The sequence below is a fragment of the Ranitomeya variabilis genome, chromosome 1, assembly GCF_051348905.1.
Source record: "Ranitomeya variabilis isolate aRanVar5 chromosome 1, aRanVar5.hap1, whole genome shotgun sequence".
Taxonomy (NCBI): domain Eukaryota; kingdom Metazoa; phylum Chordata; class Amphibia; order Anura; family Dendrobatidae; genus Ranitomeya; species Ranitomeya variabilis.
The window spans coordinates 630,581,270-630,593,677 of NC_135232.1; the positions used below are offsets into that span (position 1 = coordinate 630,581,270).

At 42.0% G+C, this 12,408-nt stretch overlaps 1 protein-coding gene across 9 annotated transcripts in view; it reads right to left on the bottom strand.

The window, feature by feature from the left end:
- The window catches only part of NOVA1 (NOVA alternative splicing regulator 1), an 81,981-nt gene extending 75,189 nt beyond the window's left edge, over window positions 1–6,792 (bottom strand). Inside the window, exons 1-3 of one of the 9 annotated variants that reach the window (XM_077260877.1) lie at window positions 6,513–6,792; window positions 5,648–5,748; window positions 2,796–2,939 (exon numbers count right to left, since the gene is read on the bottom strand). In XM_077260877.1, coding sequence (XP_077116992.1) covers window positions 2,796–2,939; window positions 5,648–5,723 — 220 coding nt within the window. In that variant the 5' untranslated portion in view covers window positions 5,724–5,748; window positions 6,513–6,792. Of the gene's footprint in view, window positions 1–2,795; window positions 2,940–3,346; window positions 3,633–3,766; window positions 4,412–4,698; window positions 5,749–6,512 lie in introns of those variants that run through there. The other 8 variants (XM_077260898.1, XM_077260883.1, XM_077260873.1 and 5 more) reach the window with 8 other exon arrangements.
- Window positions 6,793–12,408: the final 5,616 nt, after the last annotated feature.

A 12,408-nucleotide genomic window follows, 5' to 3' on the forward strand; every position in this document is an offset into this window, starting at 1 on the left:
TAAAATATCGAGTCCCCCACCTTCCAAATTGGTTTCTAATCCATCACAATTAAAAATAAATAACAAAACTACAAAAGCGTCCATCGTATAGAGGGTTAAGTTGAATCCCCCCCACCAGCTGTCACAGGGCGAAGACGCAGAAAGTGACTTAATTTCATCCCTGATTGTTTCGGTAATAATAAGCTCAGAGCCATCTAAAGAAGAAACAACTGACGTACAGGATAAATTAAAACATTCATTATCTAAATACGGGATAATCTTTGTTAAAACGACTTCTTTTTGTTTTTTTTACCCCCAGGATTTTTTTTTCTTGGGGTGTCATTTGCTTTTTAAGGTTTGTTCTTCTATCTATTGGTTCCTTGTAGGAGATAAACACTGGAGAGAATTGATTAGAGGGAATAAAGGACCTGCCGACGACGCAAAGTGCATTACGTCATTCCTGCGGAAACATCAGGGAGCTAGATTTCGAGGTTACCACGAGTCCCCTATGCTACGAGTCCTCCGGACATCACCGTTCTATCACATCTACATTATATTATTATTTTTATTATACGGATTATTGTTTTTTTTCATTGTGTGATCTTGATCTTTCTACCTAATAAAAATATAGAAATAAATAGTTAAAATAGTTGCTGTAAATGCGTCAACAGGTAATTTGTAGATATGACCGCTAGACAAAATGAAGCAAAAATTATCATGAACGCAAGTTACATTTTAGGCCCAAAAGCCTTTTGGAAATGTTACAACGTAGAATCAGATCTAAAAGGACGGCAATTCATGCTCAAAATGCCATCTTAAGAACCTAGGAGGGTAATCGCCAATATTGCGGTGGTAATGGATGTAGTAGAACTGATCTGGACATTAATAGCAACGATGCTGAGGACCACAAAGAATGCAAAGCGATTGTCAATGGGTTGTGCCATCTGACAAACCAAGCTCTCTGCTGCATCCACATCTCGCAGGCAAAGGGAAGCAGGAGACCTAACGGAAAGGCATTCTACAACTATAGAATAAAGCCAGCTCCAATAAGTGATCGTTCTTCCATTCCGCCCATCCCTTGTATTCAGTAATTCGGACTCGGTTTCCTATAATATTGCGGTGCATTTAATACAAGCTCATGTATAATGCAAGAAATGCTATTTCATTTTCAGCTGTTAAACAGCAAATTCAATTTGGCTGAGCGGTTGTCTGCCAGATATATTACCTTATTAAATTTGAGCAGTAGCCCCCCTCATGTTATTTGGTATCTGCTTATGCAGTGAATTCCTATTCTTGCTTTTGCTGAAATTCAGATTTTCAGTGATTATAGACGCACACATCAATTCATTATTAATGTCTAATATATCTTCCCTCTCCCCATGTGTCCGTCTCAATGTCGCAGGAGCCCAGGTGGGTTACCTACCCCGCTCCATCCATTCATTGGTAGGCTAAAAGTGATGGTGGCAGACGCTAATGTATACAAAGACAGATGTGGGGGGTGACATTGCATAAATTGTCCTAAAATTCCCCCCTTCTTAAAACGCCATTTATGAACCAGAGGAGCGAGTCATCTGCGAAGAAAAAGGTGAAAAGCTAATCAAAATGTCAAACGTGACAATAATGAGTCAGACGTTCCTAACAAAAAAAAAACCTGTCAAATATTAATAAATGGAAAAAATCTGTCGACCTGACAATGAGGAGCACCTCGTCGAATGAGATCCTGAGCGCTGACGGATGGTGGCCTCCTTTAAGACAATATTTTGTCTGCAAGGAAATGAGCACCAAACATTTGCATGTCTTTATCTGATTTCTATTTGCAAACATTGGCAGCAAATTTGGTCAAAACAGACGGTCGCCCGAACCTTTGCCATTTGCATGACACTTTATGCGGTCGATCAGGTTCTAAAAACCAATTCTGCATATCTAATAAATGACATTTGGTGACGGGTGATAATGACAGTGAAGATCTAGGGTGATTAGATTTTTTTTTTTGCTGGTAGACGCCGCATGTGTGCACAGTAACGTTCGGCCTAGCGCCTTATTACAGCTCATTCCCCATAAAATTCTATGTAGTGTGAACATATATTTATCCGGGTGACCTTTAACACTGTCTTTTACAGGACGACACCACTGCCATAGCAATCCGCTGCAATCACAGCCTGCGTACAGAACGGGCACATCTGTATAATAGCGGTTTTATTTCTCCTGATCGATTCGATGCTGATCGGCGCCACAAATTCTAACCTTTTTAAATCTAAATTAATATCATTTTTCATTTCTGATTATTTCTCATTCGCTCGGGAACAATTTAACACACATTAGGATAAATCACAAAAATCCGATCTATTGACGTAATGGTAAATGCGTTGCAGAGACCGCACGCCTCCAAACCGAATCTTCCCACAACGCTGCCTTTTACTGAAAATCACCTGAATACAGATGTAGCAGAGCGGAGTATGGCAGAGTCAATACACAACATAGTCTTAAGTCATGGTTTTACATAGGACTGCAGGTGCCTTCTCTAAATTAGATTAAATCGGTCAAAAGTGGTGCACTCTAAACGTAGAGAGGTGGTGCTCGAAGGAAATTAGAAAAACCCCATAAAAAAAAAGCAGCCTCGAAGCGTTAAGTGACAAATTCTGCTCCTTCCATACACAAAACTAAATATGCTCGTAAATGCGGTGGGAAAAATATAAAACTGGTGGGACGACGACCTATCCGACAGCCAACAAAGCGAGGATGAGAAATGCAATATCAACTGCCTGTCAATCACTGAACGGCTCCTCGTCAGACTTGTCACTAGCCCCGGACCTTACCTGGATAAAAATCTTTGGATTTGGACAGCTTGATTGTGGCTCCCGTCTCTTTCTGTAGCTGGACGATGGTCTGCCCACCCTTTCCTATGATAGATCCAGCTGCATAACTAGGAATGAGGACCTTTAGGAAAAACTGTCCGTCTTCTGCAATGCAAAAAAAAAAAGGAGAAGAAAAAAATTCAACAGTTAGTTCTAGTGTCAACGGGAAAACCATACAAGTTAATAGCTCAGGTGGCAAAAAAAAATCCCCCAAAAATTTTTTAAAAAATACATTGCAATTATTTCCATTACATTACATAACATATATATTATATATCTATATATGTATCTATACAAATCTATATAGGTACATATATCATTTTTGGATCCCATACCCAAGACGGAGCTACAGATTAACCTGTGATGGGAAGGAAATACATGGCAAAAGGATGCGAGCTTGCAAATAAGAAAGTGAGATCTTTAGAATGGGAAGCAATGGAAGATGAACATACATGTGGAAACGAAGCATCTGACAATCGAAAACTCTGGGCGAACCTATTCCAAAGTCTCACCTCTGAACAGCATGTTTAATTTGTAAGCATTAAGAGGTTGCCATGAAAAAAAAAATAAAACCTCAGTGTATCGTGGAATGACTTCCACACTAATCCCAATGTATTTCTTTAGCTTCTTTCAATCTCTCGTGATCCTCCTATAAGCTTATTAATTAAAGCAGTTTAAGCAGATTTTTCTCCACCCTTATTTCAAAGTGATCTACGGCTTAAATCACGGTTATCGTGGGTCATCGGATAGAATCACATGTGCCCAATGCAAAATGAAAAAAATAAAAATAAAATAAAAAAATACAGAAAAAAAAGCCCCCCCCCCTGAAAATATGTAACATAGAAAGCGAATATGGAAGGTTGTCTCGTTGAATGAAATGACAGGAAATGTGGTATGGTATATATTTTTTTAATATATAACAAGTCACTGACTTTGCATAACCTCAACATGTTCCAGTAAATATATATCCCTGTACAGTTTATGATAAAAGTGCAGGTCCATGTGTGATTCCTGTGATGGGAGCATACATCCAAGCCAAGAAAAAACCCACTGATCTTCCTTGCAATTCCTCAGCAAATGCATTCACCTCTGCATCGTTGCATTGTTATGCCTCCAATAGAAATGAACGTGAAGATGCTGGGACACATCACCAGGATGCAGAAGAAGCACCCCCCAGCTCTTGTGAGCTGAGCCTCTCTCTCTTCCCCCCCTCCCCCAAGCTTACAATTAATGATTGGGGGGATACAAAAAAAAGGCACACAGTATTACTCCAAAAAATCCAGGCACTCCAGAAAGGGAAGGTTTGACTTGCTAAATAAAAGGATGCCCAGAAACAATGAGAGGGGACCGAGAGGTGCAGCCACTGATGTGCAGCTGACTGGTCTGGTCCCTGCCTCCTCCATGCATCTTCCAGCACTGAGAATTAACCTCTTCGCTTCTGGAGGAGAGTGAGAGATTGCGGTGTTTGGACCCCGTCCGTCAGCAGCGGGGTGATTCCCTCTTAAACCCATAAACCAGTTTCCCACGACATGCATCTCAAGAAAAGCGACCACTGACAATCTTTCTCTGAACCCCAAAAAACACAGAAGGGGCGTATGCATGCAGCGTCTTAACACCAAGTCTATTGAAACGAGCGGAGAGTACAGGTTGGAGATGTCAAACAAATATATAAAAACCACAATAATACTAATAGAAGAAGACGCCATTTTGACCACAGATTATAATAGACGCGCCTGCGTGAGGACCCCCGACATATATCGCAAACCTACATTATGATGGGGGGACAGTCAAGGCCAGAAGAAGCGAGAATCTGCCTCAATAGCTATAGTCCACCCCCTTGTAGAACTGCAGCTGGTGCACTCACCTCCTGTGTTGGTCCTCTTCGTGCTGCCAGCCTCCGGAGGGGCTTCCAGGGGTCTTTTCCTAGAGTCTGGGGGGTCTAGGTCTATAGGGACCCCGCTGTGGGTCCCGTTTTGCTGGATGGGAGCTGCCGCCATCATGTTTGTGGGCTGCAGCAAGCTGAGAGCACAGGGGGACACAAGGGGAGCACAGGCTGGGGAAGGAGGGGAGTGAGTGGGGGAACCCCACTACCTGCACTGCAAGCACTGCAAAGGGGGAGCCCCCTGGTGCACCTCCAAAATATACAGACACAGCAATACAAGGGAGAGGGGAAACGGAGACAGAGAAGAGCAACACAAAATAAATAAATAAAAGAGAAGCCAGGAGGGGGAGGAAAGGGATGGAGAGAGGGAGAGAGAGAGAAAGAGAGAGAGAGAGAGAAAAGAGGGGGAGGAGTGCAGAACGGTGGGGGTGGCGAGGAAAGTGTGCAGGGAGAAGGAGAAGGGGGTGATAGAGAAGGATTGGGGAATGAGAGAAAGATAAAGGAGGGAGGGAAGCGGAGAGGTAGCAAGCAGAAAATAAAGCAAGATGGCTGGGACTGAGAAACACAGAGAAGAGGGGAGGGTGCAGAGTGATGGGGAGGGAAGGGGTGTGTGGAGGAAAAGGGGATGAAGAAGGGCTGAGGAGGAAAGAAAGGAGCGAGTGCAAGATGTGTATGTGTGCGAGGGAAGAGTGGTGCTGATTGCAGCCTCTGACTTGTTTCCTTGCTTTCTCTCCTCCTCCTCCTCTCTCTTTTGTTTCCTAATAATCCCCCTGCCTGCTGCTCACACTGGCTCTCTTGTGGCTGCGCTCTCGGTGATCCAGCGCTCTGTCCTCTCCTGGCTGGCCTCAGAAGTGTCTGTGGATATTAAGGATGCTGAGGCACATCCCCAGCCCAGCATCCCACACAAAGGCTCCCTGCTACCTACACCTACCTATATAGGTCAGCTCTGGCAGCATGGACTCCAGGCAATCTTCAGCTTGGATTCCTTGGCGAGATGACATTGCCATTTAACGCGTCGCTCGCCGGTCCACTCTGAAGGAAACAAAAAAAAAAAAAAAAAGAAAAATGTTATTCACGCAAACCTATCACAGCGTCTCAGCAGATAACGCGCGTACTACAACTACCAACATTTGCCGCAGGTAGTTATTTATTTATTTTTACAAAATACCGCTGCAGAACATGATGGCGCTGTATACAAATATTATCATAATAATAAAAAAAAAAAAAATAATAATAATAATAAAGCTTCCTGCAAGTATATAGTCACTACTGTTGGATTGTAATATTATTAATATAAATAAGTAACAAAGAAGCAGTTGTATCACATAAATTATTTTTAGCAGACCTATTTGTACAGTGCGGCAGAATATGACGGCACTGTATAAAAATATTATCGTATCCCTCAATATATACACAGAGAAACACATGAAAAAAAGTCTACAAATATTATCATATCACATAATTATATATATATATATATATATATATATATATATATATATATATATATATTTACAAACATACAGAAGAACACATAAATAACACAGTCTACAACAGTAACTACACCGGGATTGTAATAATATTAGTAGAAAGGAGTAACCGATGGTGAAACAGGCATAACACAATCATTTTTAGGAGACGATTATTATTATTAATTCCTATTATTTAGGAGCACTTTCCATCCATTTTAGTAATGGTTCCTATGTATTGAGCCGCTCATACATGAACCTACGGATACGTTATGACAGAGCCGGACCCCTTTCAGGCCAGACAGGTGGGATTTTTTCCATCCTCACCCTGATAAGTGCAGGTTTCTGGGCTTTATCTCTCACGAGCAAATAAAATACACAAAAGGTCAGTCCAAACTTTAGATTGTGAGCCCCCAATGCGGATGGAGAGAGGGTAGCAGCGCTGCGGAATATGTTGACGCTATATAAATAAAATAATGTGAAAAATTAGGGCTAAGACAGACTTATATAATGGATGATGTGACCATGACTATATAACGGCTGAGTGCTGTATATAAAGCATGTGCTACACACTGTATACACATACACAAGGCCCAGGCAGCAGCTCTGCAGCACCACACAGGCCTCCAGGACTCCGCTCATGGAGGATGCTGCTCCCACCAGGCACAAGGACCTGTACTGATGTCAGGATCACATGACCAGCCCCATGACTGGGGAGGAGGGAGGCTGCTCATTGCAGTGCACTCCTCGCCTGTGTTTTGTGTCGTCAGCTGCAGTTTGGCACCGACTGCCATGGATTCTCATGTGTAGCACCCATATAATGACTCTAGAGCAGGGCAGTCGTTATTAGCCCGCCATTATTGTGAAAGGGAAGCACTAACAAAGCAGGGTGACTTGTTTCTTTATCAGTCACCAAGCAAAGGGAGAAAGGTGCCCTTAGCAACCAATCAGGCTGTTGCTTTCATTTTTAGAAACATCTAATTGTCTATAAAACCTGCAATCTGATTGGTTGCCCTGGACCAAACACACACATGCAATCTGAGTCCCAGAGCAATCTTATCAGAGCTCAGCTTTCTTCTCTTAAAGGGGTTGCTCACTACTAGTACAACCAAATGTTCAGGCCCGATAAAATAATAAAGCCTATACTCACCTCACGTGACGGCGCCATTCCAACGGTGTCAGCACTCACTCTCTCCCCGGGGGCTGTGACACGTGTCACATGATCTTTCAATTAATTAATGACTTATTAATTAGTCATTAACTGCACAATGAAAGTAGAATTACACAGATTTTTGTACTTAACACTTTCATGACCAGGCTATTTTCAGGGGAGGGGTAGGGTTCATTTTATTCCTCCCCTTCCAAGAGCCATAGCTTTTTTTATTTTTCCATCCACATAACCAAATGAGGGCTTGTTTTTGTGGGACAATTTGTACATTTGAATGACACCATTCATTTTATCATGTGATGCACCGAAAAGCAGGTACAAAAAAATCCTAGTGCGTTGAAATTGCAAAACACAAATGCAATTCCACAATTTCGGGGTGTTTTTTTATTTACCTTGTTCACCATATGGAAAAACTGATGTGGCAATATCATTCTCCAGGTCAGTACGAGTACACTGATACCAAACATGTATTGATTTTTTTTTATTTTAACAATGAAAAAAATTAAAACATTTTCAAAAAATAAACATTTTGCTTGTGTCGCCAATTTCTAGGACCAGTAACGTTTTAAATTTTTGGGATATGGCTCTGTGTGTCTTATTATTTGTCCCCTGAGCTGACATTTAGGCCAGGGTGACAATTGCGTGTGCAATGCGAGAAACTCGTGCATCAATACCCGGCACTGCCGCCGGCACTCAGGAGCGGAGCCTTCAGCTGTATAGAAATACATGCAGCCGCACACTCCCGAGTGTTATATGATCGCCTACATCCTTAGGTATCACCTTTGCCAAGTTATGCAGCACTCTGCAGATGGGATAGGGCCCCCCCCCCATCATAGCTTACCCTTTCAAAAATTCTGGAGCAGGCTCAACTCTTGAGCCCTGTCTATACACTTGCAACCTGACATTGACGTGCATATATGAGAATAGGTTAACATTATTTAACCCCTTTTTGACATGCGCCGTACATATGCTACTCTGCGGGAGCTGTGTTCCCACAAACAGCAGTGTATGTATGACGGCACGATCGCGTGGCCTCACGCTGAGTGCCGCAGTGATCGGGTGCGGGTGTCAGCTCTGTGTGAGAGCTGACACCCTGCAGCAATGGCATTTAACCCCTCTGATGCGGAACAGTATAAAAAAAAACAGAAAGCAGTTCCTGAGTTGCTTGTTTTTGTTCATTATGTCTCCCAAAAATCGGAATAGAAAAAGATCAACAAAAAGTCATGTGTCCGAAAATGGTAAAAATAAAAACAGCTCATCCCGCAAAAAAACAAGCCATCACATGACTCTGTCAACTGAAATATGAAAAAATTATAGCTCTCAAAATATGGTGATGCAAAAAATAGTTTTCGCAATAAAAAGCGTCTTTTAGTGTGTGACAGCAGCCAAACATAAAAACCCACTATAAATCTGGTATCGCTGTAATTGCTCCGACCCGAAGAATAAAGTCACCTAATAATTTATACCGCAAGAGGAACAGCGTAAAAAGTAAATAAAACCAATTCTTCACATGCTGTTGATTTTTTCATTCTGACTCCAAAAGATTGCAGTAAGGCTCGGTGCACATTTATCCTGCACTCTACGCTGAGCACTTACACCGGGGTATCCGTGTAAATCTCTGAAATATGTGATTCAGACAGAACCCCCAGTAAAAGATTTCCTATAATGAGGCAGATGGATGCACTGTGGACTCCATAGGACCGGTGATCTGGTGGTGTCCGTGCTTTTAGGATTGCATAAAAGTGCCTTCGGCCACAGTTTTGTGCACTTCTGTGTTATGAACTGGTGGTTTAGGAGCAACATGGGACGTGCTCTGGAAGAGGTGGTACCTGTACTGACCGCAGTTCCTGAGCTTAACACAACACTAGAAGTAGCTGTGGGATGTTCCTGTCACTCCCTAGACACCTCGTCACAGCCGGAGGACTAACTACCCCTAAAGATAGAAACAGGAATGCTATCTTGCCTCAGAGAAAATCCCCAAAGGATAGGACAGCCCCCCACAAATATTGACTGTGAGTGGAGAGGGAAATGACATACGCAGAATGAAACCAGGATGTAGCAAAGGAGGCCAGTCTAACTAGATAAATAGAACAGGAAAGAATACTGTGCGGTCAGTATTAAAAACTAGAAAAATCTACCACAGAGTTTACAAAAATCTCCACACCTGACTAAAGGTGTGGAGGGTAAATCTGCTTCCCAGAGCTTCCAGCTTAACTGAATAAATCCATACTGACAAGCTGGACTAGAAAAAACATAGAAAGTGCAGAAAGATTAAGTCCACAACAAGTGGACTGCAAAAGAACAAAGCAAGGACTTATCTTTGCTGAACTGGTCAAAATATCAGGGAAATCCAAGCATCGATGTGAATCCAACCAGGAACCATTGACAACTGGCACAGGCTGAAGGATAGAACCAGGCTAAATAGTCGAGCCAGAAAGACAATCAGTGGAAGCAGCTGCTGACTACTAAATCCAAGGAGCAGCAGTACCACTTAAAACCACCGGAGGGAGCCCAAGAGCAGAACTCGCAAAAATGCCACTTACAACCACTGGAGGGAGCCCAAGAGCGGAATTCACAACACTTCTGGACACTGCTGAACAGAGGCCAGATGGAGTCCAGAGTAACTCTGCTGCCTCATTATAGTAAATGGATCCATCCATGGTTTCACCTGTCATGTCACTCGGAGATTTAGATGGAAACCCCGATGTAAGTGCTCAGCGTAGAGCGCTGGATAAAGGTGATCATAAATGTTATGTAAAATGTTCCCAATTGAAGCTTTAACTGCATCGACAAAAAAGCAAGGACTCACTCAGATCTGTCATTTGTTAACAGAAATATAGGGGGTTTCCACGTCACTGGTAGCACAACGGCTCAGGAAAAGCGAAATGGCTTCACGCTCCCCAAAAGAAATTCAGCAAATTTTCCACTCCCTAATCCAAATGCCCCCCCCCCCCCATTCTGAGTCCCAGTGTTCCTAAACCACATTTAGAACCCACATGTTTGGCATTTCTGTAGTCCGCCCATGGAAGACACCCATGGAGTCAAAATCGTCACTACATCTGTAGATAAATTCTCAAAGGGTTATAATTTCTGAAATGGGGTCACTTGAGAGGGGATTTTGCTTTTCTATCACTTAGGGGTTCTTTATATGGAATCTGCAAACTATTCTGGGAAAATCTGCGCTCCAGGAGGCAAATAGCGTTCCTTCCCTCTCAAGTCTCGTTGTATGGCTAAGTAGTACTGTAAAGCCACATATGGGGTATTTCTACATTCAGTAGAAATTGTGGGGCGAATTTTGTTGACATTTTTACCCTTTTGAAAATGTAAAACTTGGGGTAACACACAATCTTGGTGGTAAAAATGTAAATTATTTTATCCTCACTGCTGCCCAATGGTATAAAAGTCTGACACACCTGTGGTGTCAATATGATCACTGCACCCCTAGATGAATTAATTGAGAGGTTTAGTTTGTAAAATGGGGTCACCTCAGGGGCTCTGCCATTGTAACATAGCACCCTCAAACAACTGCAGCAAAATCTGCACTATAGTATGGCGTTTCTTCGCTTTGCTTTGCACTGTGTCTCAAAAGTAGTTTTCGATGACATATGGGGTATTGGTAAGCTCAGGAGAAGTCGCACAACAAATTTAGGGTCCATTTTCTCCTGTTACCCTTGTGAAAATTCCAAATTTGGAGCTAAAAAATATTTTTGCAGGAAAAATGTGATTTTTTTTTATTTGCGTGAACGGCAGACATCTGCTTGACAGACTCTTTGCAGAGCAGGGAACACAACTTATCCTGGTAATATACCAATTTTGACTCCTTTTCGGAGGCAGGTAAAAAATCCGTTTTGCTTTTTTAGAGAGTTTCTAAAAGCATGACAATCCAATAGGCATCACTTTTGTTGCAAATGATGCAAATGATGCAAATGATACACCTGTCATCCCACAAGATTTGCAACATATAACTTGCCATGTTAGCCAGCACTAACAAGGGCCCTATTAGTTCACTTTCTGCACTCCACAGTGAAAGTTAGTTATTATGGCCAGTATTATTTTCAGGCCGGGGTCAGACCTAACGTATCAAAATATGGTCTGTTTTTTACAGCCAAAATACGCAGAATAGTTCCTGAACAGTGATCCGTATTCAATGCGAGGATGCGATTTTTTCTTCAAAAATTATCCGTGTGTCATCCATATGGCATCCGTATGGCGAGATTTTCTTACCGGCTTGCAAAATGGTCATAGAATGGATCCATGGGCTCAAATATTCGTGAAAACATATATACAGTCTATATATATATATATATATATATATATATATATATATATATATATATATATACAGTATATGTCAGTGAGACACATATACATATATATATTTATATTTCACACAGAGCTAGATAGCAGAAAAGCCGCTAATTAAATTCCTGGCTTTTGCTATCTCCTTATCAAACCCAACAGGATATGAGACATGGTTTACATACAGTAATTTGCAATTTTCTCCGCCAGAGTGGGAAAGCCAGTGACTGAAGGCAGATATTAATAGCCTAGAGAGGGACCATGGTTATTGGCCCCCCCCTGGCTAAAAACATCTGCCCCCAGCCACCCCAGAAAAGGCACATCTGTAAGATGCGCCTATTCTGGCACTTAGCCACTCTCTTCCCACTCCCCTGTAGCGGTGGGATATGGGGTAATAAGGAGTTAATGTCACCTTGCTATTGTAAGGTGATATTAAGCCAGGTTAATAATGGAGAAAAGTCAATAAGACACCTATCCATTATTAATCCAATATTAATAAAGGGTTAAAAAAAACACATTAAGAATAAAGTATTTTATTGAAATAAATAAACACATGGGGTTTTAATATCTTTATTGTATGCTTAATCCAACTGACGACCCTTGTCTTCTGAAAAAAGGAAAATAAAAAAGCAACACTATCCCATACCTGTCCGCCGTACAGTCATGTCCCACCATGTAAATCCATCTGAAGGGGTTAAATAAATTTACAACCAGGAGCCTACTAATGCAGCCGCCCCTGGCTGTAAAAACTGGGGA